General features: G+C 63.3%; 2 protein-coding genes across 2 annotated transcripts in view; one reads left to right on the top strand and one right to left on the bottom strand.

Moving 5' to 3' along the window:
* The first annotated feature begins 580 nt into the window (after positions 1 to 580).
* On the top strand, positions 581 to 11,733 carry ATP1B2 (ATPase Na+/K+ transporting subunit beta 2). Its single transcript, XM_082781521.1, has 7 exons — positions 581 to 715; positions 2,972 to 3,100; positions 4,504 to 4,608; positions 6,386 to 6,591; positions 7,714 to 7,770; positions 9,422 to 9,520; positions 10,010 to 11,733. Exons 1-7 carry the CDS (start codon positions 604 to 606, stop codon positions 10,172 to 10,174), a joined length of 873 nt encoding a protein of 290 aa, XP_082637647.1. The 5' UTR covers positions 581 to 603; the 3' UTR covers positions 10,175 to 11,733.
* Positions 11,734 to 14,180: 2,447 nt separating this feature from the next.
* The window catches only part of TP53 (tumor protein p53), an 11,007-nt gene continuing 1,120 nt past the window's right edge, over positions 14,181 to 24,067 (bottom strand). The window contains 11 exon segments of the mRNA XM_082781493.1: positions 14,181 to 14,531; positions 15,120 to 15,188; positions 15,190 to 15,200; positions 15,453 to 15,532; positions 16,099 to 16,220; positions 16,955 to 17,064; positions 17,483 to 17,595; positions 19,022 to 19,208; positions 21,844 to 22,041; positions 23,595 to 23,646; positions 23,758 to 23,852. Of these exon segments, the coding sequence (XP_082637619.1) occupies positions 14,441 to 14,531; positions 15,120 to 15,188; positions 15,190 to 15,200; positions 15,453 to 15,532; positions 16,099 to 16,220; positions 16,955 to 17,064; positions 17,483 to 17,595; positions 19,022 to 19,208; positions 21,844 to 22,041; positions 23,595 to 23,646; positions 23,758 to 23,819 (1,095 nt within the window). The 5' untranslated portion in view covers positions 23,820 to 23,852 and the 3' untranslated portion in view covers positions 14,181 to 14,440.

Below are 24,067 nucleotides of genomic sequence, written 5' to 3'. Positions count from 1 at the left end.
GCATCCCCTATCCGTGTCCCCAGTAGCCCGCAGTGCTCCCAGTAACCTGCTCAGTACCCCCAGTAGCCCCCCAGTGCTCCCAGTAACCTGCTCAATGCTCCCAGTACCCGCTCAGTGCCCCCAGTAGCCCCCCAGTAGCCCCCCAGCGCTCCCAGTAACCTCCTTAGTGCCCCCAGTAGCCCCCCAGTTCTCCCAGTTAGCACCCCCAGTGCTCCCCCATCCCCCTCCCAAGGCTCCCAGCACCCCCCCCAGTGCTCCCAGTACCCCCCAGTGGCCTCCCAGCGCCCCTCTCCCCGCGCGGCCCCTTTAAGCCCCCCCCCCATTAAATCTCTCAATGGGGGGCGGTGGGAAACAGCCGCGGGGCTCCCCGCCCCCTTCATTAGCATAAGGGGCGGGGCCGGAGCGGATTTAGACCATTCATTAGCATAATGGGCGTGGCTAGGGGGCGAGGGGGCGTGGCCCCGAGGCTATATAAGGCGGCGCGGCGGCGGCGCTGGGGAGTCGCGGGTTCGAATCCCGGCGCGGGCGGAGCGGAGCGGGACCCCCGGAGCGCCCCCCCCGGGACCCCCCCCCCCTCCAAAAAAATATAAAATAAATTAAAAAATGGCTCGGGACAAGGAGAAGCGGAGCTGCGGGCAGGTGCTGGCCGAGTGGCGAGCCTTCGTGTGGGACCCCCGGAGCCGCCAGGTCCTGGGCAGGACCGGCACCAGTTGGGGTAGGTCCGGGATTTTTGGGTGGGTGGGGGGGGGGTCGGGGGGGCGCGGGGACCCCCGCAGGTTTTGGGGGTACGATGTGGGGAGCGGCCCTGGGGGGGTTGCGTGGGGATCCCCCACCCCTTTGGGGTGCAGTGGGGAGGCGCTGAGGGACCCCCCCGTAGGGATGCACGTGGGGGGGGGCTGCTAAAAGTTGTGCCCCCCCCCACCCCGGTGTGGGTTTAGGGTATGGGGACCCCCCCCCCAATTTGGGTTCCCCATGGGGACCCTATTTCCCCCCCCCATTTGAGTGCAGTGGGAGGGGGGCGTATGAGACCCCCCAGTATAGCTATGGGGGGGGGTCGCATAGGGCCCCCCCCAAATGGGGGGGGGGGCACGTGGGGGTCTCCTATAGGGCTGCATCAGGGTGGGTTGCGTAGGGATTCCCCTATAGGTGCAAATGGGGGCACAGCGGGGACCCCCCCCACACTTGGGTCCGATGGGGGGGGGGGGCACAGGGACCCCCCCGTGTGGGTGCAGCGGGAGGGGGCCATATGGGGACCCCCCCCCAGGAGTGCAACAGGAGGGGAGTTTTATGGGGTCCTCCCCGGGCATCCCCCAATCTCTGTATGGGTTTAAATGGGGGGGGGGGGGGCTGCGTAGGGACCCCCCCCCCCAAAATGCAGCCCCCCCCCCATTTAAACCCGTGGAGCCCCCCCCCATGGAAGGACATCTCTTAAAGTCCCCCCCCCCCATGGGTGTAATTTGGGGGGGCTGCAGGCTCCCCCCACGGGGCTGCATTGGAGGGGGGGGCACTTTGGGGGATTTGGGGGGGGGGGGGCAATTTGAGGGGGGGGTGCAGGATTGTGCCCCCCCCCCATCTGTCGCGCTGTGGCTGCAAAAGTAGGTCACGGACGGGGCTGGGGGATGGGAGCGACAGGGACCACCCCCCCCGGGGGGGGGGGCAGCCAGATGGACATTGCCCCCCCCCATTTACAGACAGACGGGGACCCCCCCCCAGGGCTGGGACCCCCCCCCATTTGTAGGGACAGATGGCTCGGGGGGGGGCTGGGGGCTTTGGGGGGGGGCAGAAGGGGGATTGGGGTTTTTTGGGGGGATTTTGGGGGTGTCCGGAAGGGGTCGGGGGGGGGGTCTCCAGGAGTGGGTTTGATTTTTGGGGTGAATTTAGGAGGATTTGGGGACTGCGGTGGGTTTGGGGGGGATTTGGGGCTGTTCTGTTGGTATTTGGAGCTCCGGGAGTGATTTGGGGGGGGAATGGGGTTTTTTGGGGGGGGGTATTTGGGGTGGGATTTGATGTCGTTGGGGTGATTTCATGGTTTTTAGGGGGCTCTGGGGGCAGTTTTGGGGTGTTTGGGGTGGTTTTGGGGTGTTCGGGGCAGTTTTAGGGAAGATTTGATGTCATGGGGCAGGTTTTTTGGGGGTCGTTTAGGGCTTGGGGGGCATTTGGGGGGTATCTGCTGCCGTGGGGGCAGTGGGGGGGTATCGTGGGGCAGTTTGGGGGAGGTTGGGGCAATTTTGGGGGGGGTGTTTGGGGGTGTCAGGTCAGTTGAGGGATCTCGGGGCAGTTTTTGGGGCATGTTTGGGGTCCTTTGGGAGTCTCGGGGCAGATTGGGGGGGGCATTTGGGGATCTCGGGGCAGTTTTTGGGGCACATTTGGGGGCATTTGGGGCTCTTGGGGGGAGCATTTGGGGGTCTCGGGGCAGTTTGGGGACCTTGGGGCAGTTTTGGGAGCACATTTGGGGGTCTCGGGGCAGTTTTTTGGGGGGGGTGTTTGTTACTGGGGCAGTTTAGGGGGGCAGTTTGGGGGGTCTTGGGGCAGGTTTGGGGCCATTTGGGGGGCTTGGGGCAGTTTGGGGGGCTTGGGGCAGTTTTAGGGGGGCACATTTGGGGTCATTTGGGGGTCTTGGGACAATTTGGGGGTCTTGGGGCAGTTTGGGGGGCACATTTGGGGTAATTTAGGGGTCTTAGAGCAGTTTGGGGGGGCACATTTGGGGTCATTTAGGGGTCTTGGGACAATTTGGGGACCTTGGGGCAGTTTGGGGGGGGGCTTTTTGGGTGCTGGGGGGGCGACATTTGGTGGGTTTGGGGGGGCACCTGGGGTCCTCGGGGCAGCTTTGGGCGCATTTTGGGGCAAACGGGCTGCTTTGGGGTGGCGTTTCGGGACCGTTTTTTTTTTTGGGGGGGGGATTCCCCCACCCCCACACCCCAGGGGGGGGGTTATTGGGGGGGGTGCTGACCCCGTGCGCCCCCCCCCCCAGGCCTGATCCTGCTCTTCTACCTGCTCTTCTACGGGTTCCTGGCCGGGCTCTTCGCCCTCACCATGTGGGTGCTGCTGCAGAGCGTCGACCCCCATGTGCCCAAGTACCAGGACCGCCTCGCCACCCCCGGTGCGCACGAGGGGCCCCTCGCACGAGGGTTTGCACGAGGGTTTGCACGAGGGGCCCCTCGCACGGGGACCTGGAGCCAGACCTCGTGGCTGGGGATGTTGGGGGGAGGCGCTGGGGGTGTGCAGTGGGCGGCCTTGAACCCCCCCTAGTGTGACCCATTGCACGAGGGACCCTTTGCACGAGGGTTTGCACGAGGGTTTGCACAAGAGACCCTTTGCACGAGGGCTTGGAGCGAGACCTCGTGGCCAGGGGCATTGGGGAGGGCATTGGGGGTGTGCAATGGGTGGCCTTGAACCCCCCCTAGTGTGACCCATTGCACGAGGGACCCTTTGCACGAGGGTTTGCACGAGGGTTTGCACAAGAGACCCTTTGCACGAGGGCTTGGAGCAAGACCTCGTGGCCAGGGACATTGGGGGTGTGCAATGGGTGGCCTTGAACCCCCCCTAGTGTGACCCATTGCACGAGGGACCCTTTGCACAAGGATTTGCACGAGGGGCCCTTTGCACAAGGGCTTGGAGTGAGACCTCGTGGCCAGGGGCATTGGGGGGGGCATTGGGGGTGTGCAATGGGTGGCCTTGAACCCCCCCCTTGTGTGACTCTTTGCACGAGGGGCCCTTTGCACGAGGGTTTGCACGAGGGGCCCCTTGCACGGGGACTTGCAGTGAGCCCTCGTGGCTGGGGGAAGTGTGCAATGGGCGGCCTTGAACCCCCCCCAGTGTGACCCCTTGCACGAGGGACCCTTTGCACGAGGGTTTGCACGAGGGACCCTTTGCACGAGGACTTGGAGTGAGACCTCATGGCCAGGGGCATTGGGGGGGGCATTGGGGGTGTGCAATGGGTGGCCTTGAACCCCCCCCTTGTGTGACTCTTTGCACGAGGGGCCCTTTGCACGAGGATTTTCACGAGGGGCCCTTTGCACGAGGGTTTGCACGAGAGACCCTTTGCACGAGGACGTGGAGTGAGACCTCGTGGCCAGGGGCATTGGGGGTGTGCAATGGGTGGCCTTGAAAACCTCCCTAGCGTGACTCTTTGCACAAGGGTTTACACAAGGGTACCTTTGCACGAGGATTTTCACGAGGGCCCTTTGCACAAGGGTTTGCACAAGGGGCCCCTTGCACGGGGACTTGCAGTGAGCCCTCGTGGCTGGGGGAAGTGTGCAATGGGCGGCCTTGAACCCCCCCCAGTGTGACCCCTTGCACGAGGGACCCTTTGCACGAGGGTTTGCACAAGGATCTGCACGAGGGCTGCCTCAACATTGTCCGGGGGGAGTGGGTGTGCAATGGGGGGGGTGGCTCAGCCCCTGGCTCCCCCCTCCCCTTGCACGAGGGCCCCTCCCCTCCCCCCCGTGCACGTTGCACGGCCGTCGTGCAAGGCCGTGGTGCGAGGCCGGTCCCCGTGCGCAGGGATGATGATCCGCCCGCGCGCCGAGGGGCTCGACGTCACCTTCAACGTCACCCAGAGCCAGACCTGGCTCCACTATGTCCGCGCCCTGCACCAGTTCCTCGAGCGTGAGTGGACTGGGAGGCACTGGGAGGGGGCTGGAGGGCACTGGGAAGGGGCTGGGAGGGAACTGGGGGGCACTGGGAGGGAATTGGGTGGCACTGGGAAGGACTTAGGGAGCCCCACAATGCGCTGGGAGGGTCCTAGTCCATACTGGGAGGCACTGGGAGGTCCCTAGTCCATACTGGGAGGCGCTGGGAGGTCCCTAGCCCATACTGGGAGGCACTGGGGAGCCCCTACTCCATACTGGGTGAGCCCTAATGCATACTGGGAGCCACTGGGAGGTCCCTAGTCCCTAATAGGAGCCACTGGGAGGCCCCTAGACCATACTGGGAGGCACTGGGGGGTCCCTAGCCCATACTGGGAGGCACTGGGGAGTCCCTAGCCCATACTGGGAGGCACTAGGAAGTCTCTAGTCCAAACTGGGTGGGCCCTGATCCATAGTGGGAGGCACTGGGGGTCCCTAGCCTATACTGGGAGGCACTGGGGGGTCCCTAGCCCATACTGGGTGGACCCTAATGCATACTGGGAGGCACTGGGAGGTCCCTAGTCCCTAATGGGAGCCACTGGGTGGTCCCTAGCCCATACTGGGAGGGACTGGGGGGTCCCTAGCCCATACTGGGAGGCACTGGGAGGTCCCTAGCCCATACTGGGAGGCACTGGGGAGCCCCTACTCCATACTGGGTGAGCCTTAATGCATACTGGGAGGCACTGGGAGGTCCCTAGACCATACTTGGGAGTCCCTAGCCCATACTGGGAGGCACTGGGGAGCCCCTACTCCATACTGGGTGAGCCCTAATGCATACTGGGAGCCACTGGGAGGTCCCTAGTCCCTAACGGGAGCCACTGGGAGGCCCCTAGACCATACTGGGAGGCACTGGGAGGTCCCTAGCCCATACTGGGAGGCACTGGGGAGTCCCTAGCCCATACTGGGAGGCACTGGGAGGTCCGTAGCCCAAACTGGGAGGGTTCTGATCCATATTGGGAGGTACTGGGAGTTCCCTTGCCCATACTGGGTGGGCCCTGATCCATAGTGGGAGGCGCTGGGGGGTCCCTAGTCCATACTGGGAGGCACTGGGAGGTCCCTAGCCCATACTGGGAGGCACTGGGGAGCCCCTACTCCATACTGGGTGAGCCTTAATGCATACTGGGAGCCACTGGGAGGTCCCTAGACCATACTTGGGGGTACCTAGCCCATACTGGGAGGCACTGGGGAGCCCCTACTCCATACTGGGTGAGCCCTAATGCATACTGGGAGGCACTGGGAGGTCCCTAGACCATACTTGGGGGTACCTAGCCCATACTGGGAGGCACTGGGGAGCCCCTACTCCATACTGGGTGAGCCCTAATGCATACTGTGAGCCACTGGGAGGTCCCTAGTCCCTAATGGGAGCCACTGGGAGGTCCCTAGCCCATACTGGGAGGGACTGGGGGGTCCCTATTCCATACTGGGAGGCACTGGGAGGTCCCTAGCCCATACTGGGAGGCACTGGGGAGCCCCTACTCCATACTGGGTGAGCCCTAATGCATACTGGGAGCCACTGGGAGGTCCCTAGTCCCTAATGGGAGCCACTGGGAGGCCCCTAGACCATACTGGGAGGCACTGGGGGATCCCTAGCCCATACTGGGAGGCACTGGGGAGCCCCTACTCCATCCTGGGAGTCCCCTACTCCATACCGGGTTGTCCCCGACCCATCCTGGGAAGCCCCTAGTCCCTTGTGGGAGGCAGCGGGAGCTCCCTGGCCCGCACTGGGCGGCACTGGTGCGAGCGGGTGCTGGCCGCAGCGTACAACGACAGCGTGCAGGCCGCCCGCAACGCCGCCTGCACCCCGGGGCGCTACAACGAGCAGCCGGACGACGGCGTGCCCAACTACCCCAAGCGCGCCTGCCGCTTCAACCGCTCGCTGCTGGGACCCTGCGCCGGGCTGGGCGCCGACGACGACTACGGCTACGGCGCCGGGCGGCCCTGCGTGCTGCTCAAGGTCAACCGGGTGAGGCGCTGGGGGCACTGGGAGGACTGGGAGGGGAGGACGGGGAGGGTTGGGGTGCGGCGAGAGGGGCTGGGAGCGCTGTGGAGGTGCAAAATGTAATGGGTGGGGAGGTTGCAGTGCACTGGGAGGACTGGGAAGGTGCATGGTGCAATGGTTGGGGAGGTTTGGAGTGCACTGGGAGGGACTGGGAGCACTGGGAAGGTGCATGGTGCAGTGGTTGGGGAGGTTTGGAGTGCACTGGGAGGGACTGGGAGCACTGGGAAGGTGCAAAATGCAGTGGTTGGGGAGGTTTGGAGTGCACTGGGAGGGACTGGGAGCACTGGGAGGGGAGGAAGGGAAAGGTTGGGGAGGTTTGCAATGCATTGCATGGGACTGGGAGCACTGGGAAGGTGCAAAACGCAATGGTTGGGGAGGTTGCAGTGCACTGGGAGGGACTGGGAGCACTGGGAAGGTGCATGGGGCAATGCTTTGGTGCTTTGCAGTGCACTGGATGGGACTGGGAGGGACTGGGAGCTCTGGGAAGGTGCAAAATGCAGTGGTTGGGGAGGTTTGGAGTGCACTGGGAGGGACTGGGAGCACTGGAAGGGTGCAGGGTGCAATGGTTGGGGAGGTTTGCAATGCATTGCATGGGACTGGGAGAACTGGGAAGGTGCAAAACGCAATGGTTGGGGAGGTTGCAGTGCACTGGGAGGGACTGGGAGCACTGGGAAGGTGCAAAACGCAATGGTTGGGGAGGTTTGGAGTGCACTGGGAGGGACTGGGAGCACTGGGAAGGTGCATGGTGCAATGGTTGGGGAGGTTTGGAGTGCATTGAGTGCAACTGGGAGCACTGGGAGGGGAGAAAGGGAAAGGTTGGGGAGGGTTGTTATGCATTGCATGGGACTGGGAGGGACTGGGAGCACTGGGAAGGTGCAAAACGCAATGGTTGGGGAGGTTTGGAGTGTGTTGAATGGGACTGGGAGGGACTGGGAGCACTGGGATGCATCTGTTGCAATGCATTGCCAGGCACTGGGATAGACTGGGTGGCACTGGGATTCCCTGGCATTACGGGCTGCGTGGCACTGGGCGGCACTGGGTCATACTGGGCGGCACTGGGCCCCGTTAACCCTTCGCCTCCCGCAGGTCATCAACTTCTTCCCGGGGAGGAATAAGAGCATCAACGTGGTGTGCGCCGCCAAGGTGACCCCAGTGTCCCCCACAATGTCCCCAATGTCACCCCCCCAATGTCCCCAATGTCACCCCCCCCACCCCATGTCACCCCCCCGTGTCCCCAGTGTCACCCCCCCATCCCCCCCCCGGTGTCCCCAACGTCCCCTCACTCTCTCTTCTCTCCCCAGCGGCCGCGGGCAAAGGGCGACCTGGTAAGGGGGTGCCCCCGAAAAATGGAGTGGGGACCCCAAATAGGCTAGATTGACCCCAAATCCTGCTGGGTGTCCCCAAATCTGCTAGTTTCAACCCAAATCCTGCTGGGTACTCCTGAAATAGGCTAGATTCACCCCAAAATCCTTCTAGGTGTCCCAAAATCTGCTAGTTCAAACCTAAATCCTGCTGGGTCCCCCCCAGAATAGGCTAGATTGACCCCCCAAATCATGCTGTGTGTCCCCAAATCTGCTAGTTTCAACCCAAATCCTGCTGGGTGACCCCAAGTCTGCTAGATTAACCCCAAATCTCGCTGCTGCCCCAAAATAGTCGAGATTGACCCCCAAATTCTGCTGAGTGTCCCGGCGTAGGCTAGTTTAATCCCCAAATCCTTCTGGCTGTCACGAAAGCTGCTCATTTCACCTAAAAATCCTGTTTCACCCAAAATCTTCTGGTTTCACCCCATAATCCTGCTGAGTGTCCCCAAACAGGCTAGATTCACCCCAAAGCCCTGCTGAGTTTCCCTGAAGCTTGTTGAATTTACCCCAAATCCTGCTGGGTGCCCTCCAAATGTGCTGGATTCACCCCAAATCCTGCTGGGTGCCCTCCAAATGTGCTGAATTCACCCCAAAGCCTGCTGAGCGTCCCTGAACCGCTGCGTCCCCCAAAATCCCTGCTGGCTGTCCCCAAATCCAGTGTCCCCAGGGGGTGTCCCCTGATGTCCCCAAGCAATGTCCGCCCATGCCATGTCCTTGGTGTCCCCCAACGTGTCCTCACTGTCCCCGTGCCACATCCCTGCCGTGTCCCCAATGTCCCTGTTCCATTCCTGTGCTGTGTCCCCAATGTCCCCATTGTCCCATCGTGTCCCCAATGTCCCCGCTGTCCCCATTGTCCCCGTGCAGTTGATTTTCTCTTTCTTTCCGGCCGCGGGGTGCAGGGACAGACGGCCAGCAGTGTAAGGGGACTGGGGGGCACTGGGACAAACTGGGAGGGCACTGGGACAAACTGGGTGGTGGTGGTGGGGTGTCACTGGGAGAGCACTGGGATAAACTGATGGGCATGGGGGCAGATGGGGTATAGGGGAAGGGAACAAGGTGGGGGGGCAAAATGAGGGGGATTTGGGGCCATTGGGATATTTGGGAGGATTGGGGGGGGGATATTTGGGGGAATCAAGGGGATGTTGGGGACAGGGGGGGCAGGATCTAATGGGGGCGATCTCCAGAGTTGTACTGGGAGGATGTGATGGGGAGGGTCCTTTGTGGGGGGGGGGGGGTGTTGGGGTTTGTCTATGGGGGTTCCTTTGGGGTATGGGGTGGGGGGAGTCCATGGGAGGGGAAGAGGGATCCTTGGAGGGGGGAGGCTGCCTTGGGGGTATTTGGGAGGGGGGAAAACTTGGGGAGAGGGACACTGGGGGGTCCCCTCCCCATGTGGGGCAGGTGGGGACGTGCCTGTCCCCCCCCGCCCCCCACAGCAGGAGGAGGACGCTGCTCTCCTGGGGCCCCTCCAGCTCTTCCCCCCCAATGGCACCATCGACCTCATGTACTTCCCCTACTACGGCAAGAGAGTGCACGTGAGTGGGGGCACGGGGTGGGGAGGCTGGGGCTTGGGGGGGTCCTGGATATATGGCAGGGGGTGCCCTCAATCCCCTGGGGGTGTCCCCTGACCCCCTTGCGATGCTGATGTCCCCTTGTAGGGTGATGTCCCCTTGCAATGCTGATGTCCCCTTGTAGGGTGATGCCCCCTCGCGATGCTGATGTCCCCTTGTAGGGTGATGTCCCCTTGTAGGGTGATGTCCCCTTGCGATGCTGATGTCCCCTTGTAGGGTGATGTCCCCTTGTAGGGTGATGTCCCCTTGCGATGCTGATATCCCCTTGTAGGGTGATGTCCCCTTGCGATGCTGATGTCCCCTTGTAGGGTGATGCCCCCTCGTTGGGCTTGGTGATGCTCTGGCCCCTTGGCTCACCCTTGGGGTGGGTTTTGGGTGTTAGGGGCGTATGGGGTGGGGGGGGATCACTCCCACGTCCCCCACCCCCGGGGTGACGCCATCCCCGCGCTGCAGGTGAACTACACGCAGCCGGTGGTGGCGGTGCAGTTCGCCAACGCCACGGCCAACGTGGAGCACCACGTCGAGTGCCGCCTCAACGCCGCCGGCCTCCGCGCCGACGACGAGCGCGACAAATTCGCCGGCCGCGTCGCCTTCCGCCTGCGCATCAACCGGGATTGAGCCCCCCCCAACCTCCCTGCGCCGCCCCCCCACCACTCGAGCCAGGTCTAACCTCCCCCCCCCCTTCCGCCCCTCCAGATGCTCCTAATATAAGAATAATAAATGTACATAGATATTTTTTATATTATATATAAATTAAACGGTGTGGTAGGGCCCCGGCTTCTCTCCTCACCCCCAAATGCCCGGGTTTTGCCCCCAGATTTGCCTGTCTTTTGCTTAGGAGCGCCGATGCAGGGCTCGCTTTGGTGGCGGCTGGGTGGTTTTTAGTTTTTTTTTGGGGGCTTCGTAGGTAGGTTGGGTGACGTAGGGTGAGGCCAAGATGGCCGCCAGGCTGCTGGCCGAGATGGTCGGTGTTGGTTGTGTGGGCGAGGAGCAAGATGGCACCAGGGTGGCTGCTGTTAAGCTTCGGTTGGGATCAGGATAGCGCCAGGCTACCAAGATGGCCAACGTTTGGTTGTGTGGCCAAGATGGCCGTTGTTGGGTCAGTTGAGGCCAAGGTGGCCACCAGGCTGCCAAGATGGCCACCAGGCTGCCGAGGTGGCTGCTGTTGGTTGCTTCAATAAAGGGCAAGATGGCAAACTGTGCTACGGGGCCATCGGTTGGGCTGAAGATGGCTGTTGTGGTACTGAGGTGATCAGCGGTGGTTGTACGAGTAGAGGGCAAGATGGCTGCCGTGGGGGACAGGGATGGAAGATGGCTGCCGTTGGCTGCGTAGGCTGAGGTGGAAGCGTCCCGGGCTTCGTGGACGCTGCGGTTGAGCGTTGGTCGGGATCAAGGTGGTGGCCAACGTGGCCAGGTGGCTACCGCCAGCGGTGCAGATAAGGGGCAAGATGGCCACCACACTAGCCAACATGGCCGCCATGCTAGCCAACATGGCCACCATGGTTGAGTGTCATTCGATGAAGGGCATGGAGTAAGGCCAAGATGGCCACCGTGGTAGAACACAGCCACCAAGATGGCCACTGTTGCCCCATAGACGTTGCCCCTAGATCTCCATTGCTCATGGCCACCAGGCCCTGGCGGCCATCTTGAACCTGTAGGTGTTGGTGGCCATCTTGGCCACCATCTTGAGTCGCACCAAGCCCTGTTGGGTGCCCTGGGTCATATGGTGGCCATTTTGGCCAGTGACCCATCTTGGCTACCATCTTGAGTCCCAGGCAGCCCTCTTGGGCACCTTGGGTCATGGCGGCCATTTTGCCCAGTGGCCACCTTGGCTACCATCTTGAGTCCCACCCAGCTCTCCTGGGTGCCCTGGGTCGTATGGTGGCCATTTTGCCTGGTGGCCACCTTGGCCACCCTCTTGTAGCCCCTTCCTCCCCCCACTAACACCCCCTCTGCGCTGAGCCCTCCCCCTCCCACCCCAGCAGGGCGCGCCCCTTCATTTTGGGGGGAATCGAACGGATTTTGGGTCCACGGGAGGTGAAAGTTTGGGGGGCGTGGACGGGGAGGTACCCCCCCCTCCGTATTAAACCTGTGGTTTTTGGTGGAAATAGCTGCTTTTTTGGTGGTTTTGTTTGGGCCCGGCTGCCTGGGGCTGCTCAGGGGGTGGTAATTAGGCCACAGTGGGGGTGGGGCCGCTAATGAGCCTGACGAGCTCGTTAGGGAGACGCTGCCAGGGCCGGGTGCCCAGGCACTTGGGTCCCCCCCCCCCCCCGTGTCCCCAGCCTCGGTGGCCTCATTCATGATGAGGCTGTGGGGGGGCGGGGCCGTGGTGTTGATGTCATTGGGGGGGCAAGAAAGGGGGGAGACACCAAAATCGCCCGATTTGCCCCCAAAATACTTCTGCTCCCCCATGGCGCCCCCCCAGTTGACAGAGTACAATAAAGACCCCCATAATTAACACCCTGTCACCCCCCTTAATTAGACCCCTAATTAAGAGCCCCATTAATGTCTTAATTAAACAGATTTAATTAACAATGAAATTGAATTAATTGAAATTTAATTTCAATTAATTAATGCCCAATATTCCGCAGTTAACAGCCCCCCCAATTAACGACCCACCACCAATGGACACCCCCTACAATTGACAGCCATCAAAGATAACCCCCAATTAATGGCTCCTAATTAACACCCATTAACTCCTCCCTATGAAGACCCTCCAATTACCCCAATTAAATGCCTCCAAAGTGACCCCCAAATTAATCACCCCCAATTAACAACCAATTAACAGGCTCCCGATGATACCTGAAATGAGAGCCCCCCATTACCAGCTCCTAATCAATACCCCCAATTAACACTCGCCATTAGCACCCCTAATTGTTGGCTGTTAATTACGGCCCCATTAACGGTCCTTCACTAAATACCCCAAATGAGTGTCCCCCCCATTAGCAGTCACAAATCAAGGCATTAATTAGCACCCCTAATTAACTCCCCATGTTCAGAGCCCCCAATAACCCCCCATTTAAATCCCCCAAAGTTGCCCCCCCCCCCCAGTGACCTCCCCCAAGGCACCTCCAATTCACAGCCTCTAATTAACCTCCCAATTAACTCCCCCCCACTAATTACCCCCAACTTAATATCCTTAATTAACACTCCCCATAGTTACCCCACTTTATAGCCTTCTGAATTAGCAGCCCCCCCCTAATTATCAGTTCCCCATAGATATTGACAATTAACCCCCCCATTACCCCCCCTCAGTGATCACCCCCCCATTGATACCCTCTAATTAACTTGACCCCCCCAATTAACCCCAATTATCCCCCCAAACCCTCAATTAACAACCCAACATTACCCCCCCCATCATCACCTCCTTCTCGTACCCCTCCCCAATTTAACAACTCCCCCATTAATTCCGATGGAGCCCCCCCAAATTACCCCCCCCTAAATGAGGCCCCCCCCAATTAACACCCCCAATTGCCAGCCCCTCCCCCCCGTGACCCACATCGCGCCGGGGGGGGGGGGCCGCAAATCCCCCCCTGATCCCCCCCTAATCCCGGCAGCAGCCAGATGGTGACCCCCCCCCGACCCCCCCACCCCCCCCCGCAGGTCCCGGGGGGTGGGGATGGGTGCGGGGGGGGCTGTGGGTGCCCCCCCCCACGTCCCAAGGTCACCTCAAGGGGACCGAGGAATTTTCCAGGCTGAGCCTTGGCAGGAGCCGGCCCTTGGGGGGGGGGGGGGAGGGAGAGAAAGGGGGGGGCGACATCCCAACCCCCCCCCCCATACTGGGACCTCCTCGTGCTCCCCAAAATGGGGCCCTTAATCCCCTCCCCCCCCCCAAAATGGGATCCCTAAATTGCCCCCCCCCCACTACCCAAACCGGGGATGCCCCCAAGTTGCTCCCCCCTCGTGCTATTTACTGGGAGACCCCCCCACTCAAAACTGGTCTCAGACCCTAAACTGGGACCCCCCCCCAGTAATGGGGAGCCATAAAATGACCCCCCCCCAAAAAAGTAACACGTTTTGGGGGACCCTACCCCAGTTCCTCCCCCCCCCCAAGAGCCCTGTAATGGGGAACCCAAACTGGGACCCCCCCCCCAAAATACCCTATACTGGGGAACCCCAAATTGGGCCCCCCCCCAATGGGGAACCCCAAAATTTCCCCCCCCCAGGGGAACTGTAAACTGGGACCCCCCCCAAAAAAATACCCTATACTGGGGGACCCCAAACTGGGCTCCCCCCAGTGGGGAACCCCAAAATTCCCCCCCCCAGTACCCCATACTGGGACCCCCCCCCCCAAAATACTCTATAGTAGGGGACCCCAATCTGGGACCCCCCCCCAATGGGGAACCCCAAAATTCCCCCCCCTAGGGGAACTGTAAACTGGGACACCCCCCCCCAAAAAATACCCTATACTGGGGGACCCCAAACTGGGCTCCCCCCAGTGGGGAACCCTAAAATTCCCCCCCCCCAGTACCCCATACTGGGACCCCCCCCGCCAAAATACCCTATACTGGGGGACCCCAAACTGGGATCCCCCCAGTGCCCCATACTGGGACAACTGGAGCCCCTCCCCATAACCCCATGGGGGGGACCCCAAATCCCCCCCCCCCCCGACACCCCCCGGGGGGGCGGTACAAAAAGTTTTATTCTAAAAAAAAATCAATCGCAAAGGGGGCGGGGCTAACGCGAGGGAGGCGTGGCCAGGGCGAAGGGGGCGGGGCTTTAGCACGAGGGGGGCGTGGCTTAGCGCAGGGGCGTGAGGGGTGGATGGGGCCGGGGGGTTGGAGCAAGGAGGGGGTGGGGCTTGGGGCGGCAGGGGGCGGGGCTTGGGGCAACGGGGGCGGGGCTAGGCGGGGCTGGGGGGCGTGGCCAGCACGGGGGGCGTGGTCAGTCGGAGTCCTGCGGCTCCCCCTTGAGCAGCAGCTTCTTCCCGGAGCGGGGCAGCGGCCCCTCCCCCCGCGGGCGGTGCCCCTTCGACCTGGGGGGGGGGTGGGAAAATGGGGGGGGGGTCAGGGACCCCTACCCAAATTCCTACCAAATTTCTACCCCCCCCCCGGCCCCCAAAAGCGACCCACACATCCCCAAAATGAGCCACAAGTCCAGGACCCCCCCAAACCCCCCCCCAGAGGATCACCCCCCAGGGACCCCCTGTGCCCACCCCCCCCGAGGGTATTGATGACCCCCCACCCCACCAGAGGACCCCCCCCCCTTACTCCCCCCTCCAAAGTATTGCTGACCCCCCCCCCACTAATCCCTGTTTCTCCTCCCCCAAAAGGTGCCCCCCCCCCCAAACAGGCGACCTCAGCTCCCCCCCTGGTGTGTTGGTGACCCCCCCGCCGGGAAACCCCCTCCCCAAGGGTGTACCCCCCCCCCAAAAGACCCAACTATCTGGGACCCCCCCCCCCAAAAAAAAACAACCTCTGGCTTCCCCCCAAACACCACAGCCCCCCCCTGCAGCTGCCCATGTCCCCCCCTCCCCCCCCCAGGTGCCCATGTGCCCCCTCCCCAAGTGTGTGCCCCCCCCCACGGTGACCCAGCCGCCCCCCCTTGCCCCCCCCCAACTCACGGCCGTGGCGCCGCCCCCTCCTCGGCCATCTGCAGGGCGTCGTTGATCTCCTTCAGCATCTCGTAGCGCGCGGCCGCGCACCTTTTTTGGGGGGGGGGGGGGGGGCACACGGGGTCCGGGCTGGGGTCCAAATCCTGCCCCCAGCGACCCCCCCCCTTTAAATCCCCCCCCCAGACCCTATCACCGCACCCCAACCCCCCTCCTCCCCATCCTCCCCCCACCCCAGGAGCTTCGGTTGCCTATGGGACCCCCGGGCTGCCCCCCCCCATAACCTATGAGCCCCCCCCCCCCCCCCAAAAAAAAAACACCCCCAGGACCCCCCCCAGCCCCCACCTGCAGGCAGAAGATCTCGTTGTCGGGGTTCAGCACCCGCTTCTTGGGGGTCTCGGGGGCCTTGGTGGGGGGGGACAGGGCTGGGGGGGGGGCAAAAAGGGCTGGGACCGGTGCCTGGGGGGGTCCCCAATGCCTGGGGGGGGCCCCAGTACCCGGGGGGGTCCCCAAAGGCCGGGGGGGCGTCCCCAGAGGCCTGGGGGGGTCCCCAGAGGCCGGGGGGGCCCCCATTGCCCAGGGCAGGTCCCCACCGCCCCCTCCCTGCAAGCCCCGCCCCTCAAAGCCCCACCCCCGGGCCACTTGACTCCACCCCCACCCCGATTAGCCACGCCCATATCCACATGACCACGCCCCTCCCATCGCCACGCCCCCCCAAAACACCTGACCCCACCCCCTCCGTTTGGCACCACCCCCGCCCTGCCCAGCTGCATTGCTCCGCCCCCAGCACTTAGCCCCGCCCCCACCTCCAAAAGACCCCGCCCACAACTCTGACCACGCCCCCTTTGCCTGACCACGCCCCCAGCCCTCCCCAGCCACCCACCCCCTGCCCGCAGCCCTTTCCCTCCAGCCGCAAGCCCCACCCCTCATGTATCAGGCCCCGCCCCAGCTGCCAAGCACCGCCCATCTGGCGCCAGACCCCGCCCCTCACCTCGCTTGGCCCCGCCCCCGGCCCCGCCCCTCTTGCGGAAGTTCTCCTCCTCGATCTTGCGGTCCCGGCCGGGGCAGGCGCACACCCGCACCTCGAAGCAGCGGCGCCCCAGCAGCTGCCCCCTGCACCCCAAAAAATAGGCTGGGGGGGGGGCTCTGAGCACCGGGACCCCCCCCCAGGACCCCCCCGACCCCAGAACCCCCAGAGACCCAGCCACGGACCCCCCCTCCCCTCCCAAGACCCCCAAATTCCTGCCCCTAAATCCCCCCCCCCCAAGGTGGGATGAGGTTTTGGGGACCCCCCCTGAGCCCCCCCCATTTGGACTCATGCAAGGACACCCCCCAAAGACCCCCCCCAGTATATGGGGGAACCACCCAGCCCCCCGAAAAACAGGCATTTTGGGGCATCCCCCCCAAACCCATCTATTTTGGGGCGCCCCCCCCAACCAGGCATTTAAGGGTTCCCCCCCCCCCAACCAGGCATTTTGGGGCTCTCCCAAACCCCAGATATTTTGGGGTGACCCCCCCCAAACGCCATCTATTGTGGGGCACCCCCCCCAACCCCATCTATTTTGGAGCACCTCCCCCAACCCTATCTATTTTGGGGCACCCCCCAACCAGGCATTTTGGGGCTCCCCCCCAAACCCCATCTATTTTGGGGTTCCCCCCAACCCCCAGATATTTTGGGGTGCCCCCCCCTCAACCCCAAGCACTTTGGGGCTCCCCCCCCATTCAAACGCAGGCGTTTTGGGGCTCCCTTCCAAACCCCATCTATTTTGGGGTACCCCCCAACCCCCAGATATTTTGGGGTGCCCCCCCCGACCCCCAGATATTTTGGGGTGCCCCCCCCAACTCACCCCAGCCCCTCCAGCGTGAGGATGGCGAGGATGGGGCGCCGGTTCATGCCCCCCATGCAGGAACTGTTGCACATGAAGCTGTACAGCACCGTGGTGCAGTCCGAGCCCACCTGGGGGGGGGGGACACAACAGCATCGGGGGGGGTCATGAGGACACCCCAAAACCCCCCCCGAAGCCCTCAAAGCCCCCCAACCCTGCCCTTAGCCCCCCAACCCTGCCCCAAGCACCCTAACCCTGCCCTGAGCTTCCAAACCCACCCTGAGCACCCCCCCCCCCAAAAAAAAAAAAAAAAGGAGCATCCCATAAATTGCCCCCCACCCCTGAAACACCCCAAAACACCCCAAATCCAGCCCCCCCCCCCCCTCCAGCCCCCCAAAAAGCCCCCCAAGAGCCTCCAGATGCCCCCGGGGGTGGCAGAGGGGAGGCTCGGGGAGGGGTTATTTGGGATGGGGGGGCTGTTAGGGAGGTGGGGGGGTTTGGGGGTACCTGGGGGGGGTTTTTTGGGGGCGGGGGGGGTTTTGGGGGTACCTCGGGGGGCTCGTAGGGCACGGTGACGCTGTGGCGCTTGGTGGTCTCGTCGTCGTGGTACCGCGCCTGGGGGTTCCCCTCCACACGGATCAGGTGCTGGGCGGGGGCCAGGCCTGGGGGGGGGACGGGGGGGGGACAGGGGGGGGCATCAGCCCACAGCCCCCCCCCCCCCCATAGCACCAATTACCCCAATTTCTCCCCGTAAAGCCCCCCCTCCCGGTCCCGATTCCCCTGGGATCCCCCCCCCCAGTGACCCCCAGACCGCCCCCCCCCCCCCAGACCCAGTTCTTTCAATGCCCCCCCCCCAGCCCCCTGATGTGTCCCCCCCCAAAAAACCTCCTTCATCCCCACCCCCATTCTCCCAAGGACCCCCCCCCCCAATCACCCCCAAACCCAATTCCCCCAAGGACTCCCCCCCCAATTTCTCCCTGCCCCTGTCCCCCCCCAAATCACTCCCATGGCCCCCCCATTCCCTCCCCAATCACCCCCAATTTCCCCCATACCCCCCCCAAATCACCCCCAGACCCAACTCCCCCCATGCCCCCACCCCCCCCATTTCCCCAATGACCCCCCCCCATCACCCCCTACCCAATTCCCCCATGCCCCCACCCCACCCAAGGACCCCCCCCCAATCCCAATTTCCCCCACGCCCCCCCAAAAGACCCCTCCAACCCCCCCCAATTTCCCCCATACCCCCCAAAGACCCCCCAATCACCCCCAAACCCAACTCCCCCCATACCCCTTCCCCCCCCAAGGACCCCCCCAATCCCCCCAAGGACCCCCCAATCCCAATTTCCCCCATACCCCCCCCCAAAGACCCCCCCCAATCACCCCAAACCCAACTCCCCCCATACCCCTGCCCCCCCCCCAGCCCCCGATGTCCCCCCCACCACACCCAAGGACCCCCCAATCCCAATTTCCCCCATACCCCCCCCAAAGACCCCCCCAATCACCCCCAATTTCCCCCATACCCCCCCCCATCACCCCCAACCCAACTCCCCCCATACCCCCGCCCCCCCCCCGCCCCCCCAGGACCCCCAACCCCCCCAAAACCCCCCAGCCCCCCCGTGCCCCCCCCAGCTCACCATCGGTACCCTCCCCATTACACTCATGGTGGGGGCAGCACCACCCCAAACCCAACTCCCCCCATACCCCTGCCCCCCCCCCACGACCCCCCAGGACCCCCAACCCCCCCACGACCCCCCCAGCCCCCCCGTGCCCCCCCCCACTCACCGTCGGTGCCCTCCCCGTTCCTCTCGTGGTGGGGGCAGCACCACCCCAAACCCAACTCTCCCCATACCCCTGCCCCCCCCGACCCCCCCAACCCCCCCCAAGGACCCCCCCCAATCCCAATTTCCCCCATACCCCCCCCCCCAAAGACCCCCCCAACTTCCCCCACGCCCCCGAATCACCCCCAAACCCAACTCCCCCATGCCCCCTTCCCCCAATCACCCCCCCAATCACCCCCAAACCCAACTCCCCCCATACCCCTGCCCCCCCACGACCCCCCCCAGCCCCCCCGTGCCCCCCCCCACTCACCGTCGGTGCCCTCCCCGTTCCTCTCGTGGTGGGGGCAGCGCCGCACCACCTCGGCCACGTGCTCCGACTTCTTGTAGACGGCCACGGCGCGCAGCACGGCCCCCGGGGGGGGCGCGGCCCCCACCCTCACCTGCACCGGGCAGGGCTTGGCCAGGCGGCAGTACAGCTTGTTCAGCACCGGGGAGTACTGGGGGGGGGGCACGGAGTCACCCCCGGGACCCCGCCAAGGTGTGTCCGTGCCCCCCCCCCCCCAGAAACTGCTAGGAATCCCCCCTAAATAACTGAGACCCCCCCCCCCCAGTTAATGGGGACCCCCCCCAGGTGCATAATAACCCCCTGAAACACAGGGACCCCATCAATTAATGACCCCCCCCAAATATTGGGGACCCCCCCCCAGGTGCATAAGAACCCCCTGGTATACAGGGACCCCATCAATTAATGACCCCCCCCCAAATAATGGGGACCCTCCCCAATTAACTGAGACCCCCCCAGGTGCCTGAGGACCCCAAAAATACAGGGACCCAGCTAGGACCCCCTGCAAATAATGGGACCCCCCAAATAATGGGACCCCCCCCCCCCCAAAATTAACCAAGATCCCCCCCAGGTGCATAAGGACCCCAAAAATACAGGGACCCAGCTAGGACCCCCCCCCCAATTAATGGGGACCCCCCCCAGGTGCATAATAACCCCCTGAAACACAGGGACCCCATCAATTAATGACCCCCCCCAAATATTGGGGACCCCCCCCAGGTGCATAAGGACTCCAGAAACATATGGACACCATCAATTAATGACCCCCCCTAAATAATGGGGACCCCCCCCCCCCCATGTGCATGAGGACCCCAAAAATACAGGGACCCAGCTAGGACCCCCCCAATTAATGGGGACCCCCCCAAAATAACCAAGACCGCCCCCCAGGTGCACGAGGACCCCAAAAATATAGGGACCCATCTAACACCCCCCCAAATAATGGGGACCCCCCCCAGGTGCATAAGGACCCCCAGAAACATAGGGACACCATCAATTAATGACCCCCCCCCCCCCAAATAATGGAGACCCCCTAAATAACCAAGACCCCCCCCCAGGTGCATGAGGACCCCAAAAATATAGGGACCCAGCTAGGAACCCCCCCAATTAATGGGGACCCCCCGCAGGTGCATAAGGACTCCCTGGCATACAGGGACCCCATCAATTAATGACCCCCCCCAAATAATGGGACCCCCCCCCAGGTGCATAATAACCCCAAAAATATAGGGACCCAGCTACAACCCCCCCCAATTAACAGGGACCCCCCCAAAATAATCAAGACCCCCCCCCATGTGCATGAGGACCCCAAAAATATAGGGACCCATCTAAGACCCCCCCCCCAGTTAATGGGACCCCCCCCCATGTGCATGAGGACCCCAAAAATACAGGGACCCATCTAAGACCCCCCCCCAATTAATGGGGAACCCCCCCCAGGACCCCTAAAAACTGTCCCCTCCCAAACCCATTTGGGACCCCCCCCCAGCCTTCATGGGGTCCCCCCCAATGACTTGGGACCCCACTCAGGACCCCCCCCAACCCCCCAAAAGCCCCCGAGCCCCCCCCCAAACAACTACAGCCCCCCCCAGCCCCCCCCCAAACAACTACAGCCCCCCCCAGCCCCCCCCCCTCCCACCTCCCTCCCCATTTCCCCCCTCCCACCTCCCAGGACCCCTTTATAGGGTCTCCTGGGTGACCCCACAACCCCGTAACCCCCCCCCCAAAGATGCTCTCCCCCCCCATGCCCCCCCCCAAACAACTCCAGCCCCCCCCCACCTCCCTCCTCCCTCCCCATTTCCCCCCTCCCGCTGACCGGGCCACCCTTATAGGGTCTCCTGGGTGACCCCACAACCCTGTAACCCCCCCCAAAAAAATCCTGCCCCCCCCCCGTGCCCCCCCAAAAAACTCCAGCCCCCCCCAAAACAACTCCAGCCCCCCCCAGCCCCCCCCAGCTCCCACCTCCCTCCCCATTTCACCCCTCCCACTGACCAGGACCCCTTGTGGGACCCTTATGGGGCCTCCTGGGTGACCCCACAACCCCATAACCCCCCCCCCCAAAGATCTTGGCCCCCCCTGAACCCCCCCAAAACAACTCCAGCCCCCCCCAAACAACTCCAGCCCCCCCCCACCTCCCTCCTCCCTCCCCATTTCCCCCCTCCCACTGACCCGTACACCCTTATAGGGACTCCTGGGTGACCCCACAACCCTGTAACCCCCCCCAAAAAAAATCCTGCCCCCCCCCCTGTGCCCCCCCCAAAAACTCCAGCCCCCCCCAAAACAACTCCAGCCCCCCCCAGCCCCCCCCCAGCTCCCAGCTCCCTCCCCATTTCACCCCTCCCACTGACCAGGACCCCTTGTGGGACCCTTATGGGGCCTCCTGGGTGACCCCACAACCCCATAACCCCCCCCCCCAAAGATCTTGGCCCCCCCTGAACCCCCCCAAAACAACTCCAGCCCCCCCCAAACAACTCCAGCCCCCCCCCACCTCCCTCCTCCCTCCCCATTTCCCCCCTCCCACTGACCCGTACACCCTTATAGGGACTCCTGGGTGACCCCACAACCCTGTAACCCCCCCAAAAAAAAATCCTGCCCCCCCCCTGTGCCCCCCCCAAAAACTCCAGCCCCCCCCAAACAACTCCAGCCCCCCCCAGGACCCCCCCACCTCCCTCCTCCTTCCCCATTTCCCCCCTCCCACTGTATATACACCCTTATAGGGTCTCCTGGGTGACCCCACAACCCCGTAACCCCCCCCAAAAAAAATCCTGCCCCCCCCGTTGTGCCCCCCCCCGGCCACGTACGGTGCAGGTGACGGATTTGGCGGTGCCGGTCTCCTGGAAGCCCAGCTGGAAGTCGTAGTGGCCCCCGTAGTCCTCGGTGGACGGCACCATGGGGAGCGAGGACGCCCGGGGGGGCTCGGGGGGAGCCGCCGGGGGGGGCTCGGTGCCGGGGGGGGGCCCCAGGGGGGGCTCGCTCGGCTCCAGGGGGCACAGGTCCTGCTGGGGAGAGGGGCAGGGGGCAGCCTTGGGGGCACCCCAATGGCGGGGGGACCTCGTGGGGACGCCCGCGTCCCTTTTTTGGGGTCATTCAGGACCCTTTTGGGGCACCCAGGTCCCTTTTTGGGGTCATTTTGGACACTTTTGGGGCACCCAGGTCCCTTTTTGGGGTCATTCAGGACCCTTTGGGGGCACCCAGGTCCCTTTTTGGGGTCATTCAGGACCCTTTTGGGGACATCCAGGTCCCTTTTTGGTGCCAGGGTCCCTTTTTGGGGTCATCCAGGACCCTTTTGGGGAACCCAGGTCCCTTTTGGGGTGCCAGGGTCCCTTTTTGGGGACACCCATGTCCCTTTTTGGGGTCATTTTGGACACTTTTGGGGCACCCAGGCCCCTTTTTGGGGTCACCCAGGTCCCTTTTGGGTGCCAGGGTCCCTTTGTGGGGACATCCAAGCCCCTTTTTGGGAACACCGAGGTTTCTTTTGGGTGCCAGGGTCCCTCTGGGGACACTCGGATCCCCTTCTGGGATCATCCAGGACCCTTTTGGGGCACCCAGGTCCCTTTTTGGGGTCATTCAGGTCCCTTTCGGGGACAGCTGGGGGCCAGGGTCCCATTTTGGGGACACCCAAGCTCCTTTTTGGGGTCATCAAGGACCCTTTTGGGGACAACTAGGTGTCATGGTCCCTTTTTGGGGACATCCAGGACCATTTTGGGGCACCCAGGTCCCTTTTAGGGGTCATTCAGGACCCTTTTGGGGCACCCAGGTCCCTTTTTGGGGTCATTCAGGACCCCTTTGGGTGCCAGGGTCCCTTTTTCGGGACATCCAAGCCCCTTTTTGGGGTCATCCAGGTCCCTTCTGGGGATGCTCAGGTCCCTTTTGGGGCACCCAGGTCCCTTTTTGGGGTCATCCAGGACCCGTTTGGGTGCCAGGGTCCCTTTTTTAGGGACACCCAGGTCCTTTTTGGGGTCATCTAGGTCCCTTTTGGGGACAGCTGGGTGCCAGGGCCCCTTTTTGGGGACACCCTGGTCCTTTTTTGGGGTCATCCAAGCCCCTTTTTGGGGTCATTTTGGGGACAGCTGGATGCTGGAGTCCCTTTTTGGGGACACCCAGCTCCCTTTTGGGGACAGCTGGGTGTCAGGGCCCCTTTTTGGGGTACCCAGGTCCCTTTTGGGGTTATCCAGGTCCCTTTTTGGGGACATCCAAGTCCATTTTTGGGGTCATCCAGGTCCCTTTTGGGGTCATTCTGGGGACAGCTGGGTGCTGAAGTCCCTTTTTGGGGATACCCAGGTCCCTTTTGGGGTTATCCAGGTCCCTTTTTGGGGTCATTCTGGGGACAGCTGGGTGCTGGAGTCCCTTTTTGGGGTCATCCCAGTCCCTTTTGGGGTCATTTTGGGGACAGCCAGGTACCTTGGCCCCTTTTGGGAAGAACCCACAACCCCGGCTGCTTTTTTGGGGGGGACCCCTGGAAATCCAGGACCCCATTGGGGTCACCCAGCTGCTGGGGTCCTTTGGGGACAATGGGACCCCCTTGGGGACATTGGGACCCCCCCCTACTTACCACAGCCAGCGGATCGTCAGGGGGGGACAGCGAGTGCATGTTATCGGGCAGCCTGGAGGGGGGGGGGGACACAATAAGGTCACCGGGTGGCACCCCCCCGTCCCTGTCACCCCCTCCCCGTGTCCCTGTCACCCCCCCGTGCCCCCCCCCCGCCCCCACTCACATGTTCCAGAGCTCGAGGAAGACTTCGGGGGGCTCCAGCAGCGGCTCCAGCTCCTCCGCCATGGGGGCGGTCCCCGGGGGGGGCACTGGGGTCCCCTAAAAAGGGGGGGGGGGGGACACACAGAGGGGACGGCGCTGTCACTGAGGGGGGACACCTGGGGGTCCCCTGTAATGGGGGGGGGGGCACCCAGATGGCCTTTTGGGGGGGGCATCTGGGTCTCTGGGGGGAAATTTGGGGGAGGGGGGAGCCTCAAGACCTTCCCCTTCCCAGTTATGGATGCACAAATGGGGGGGGGGGGCTGACCAGTATG

Source organism: Aythya marila (assembly GCF_965140915.1).
Source record: "Aythya marila genome assembly, chromosome: 31".
In the NCBI taxonomy this organism is placed as follows: domain Eukaryota; kingdom Metazoa; phylum Chordata; class Aves; order Anseriformes; family Anatidae; genus Aythya; species Aythya marila.
The sequence above is the reverse complement of the archived record's forward strand: the minus strand, read 5'-3'. Positions and strand labels throughout refer to the sequence as shown.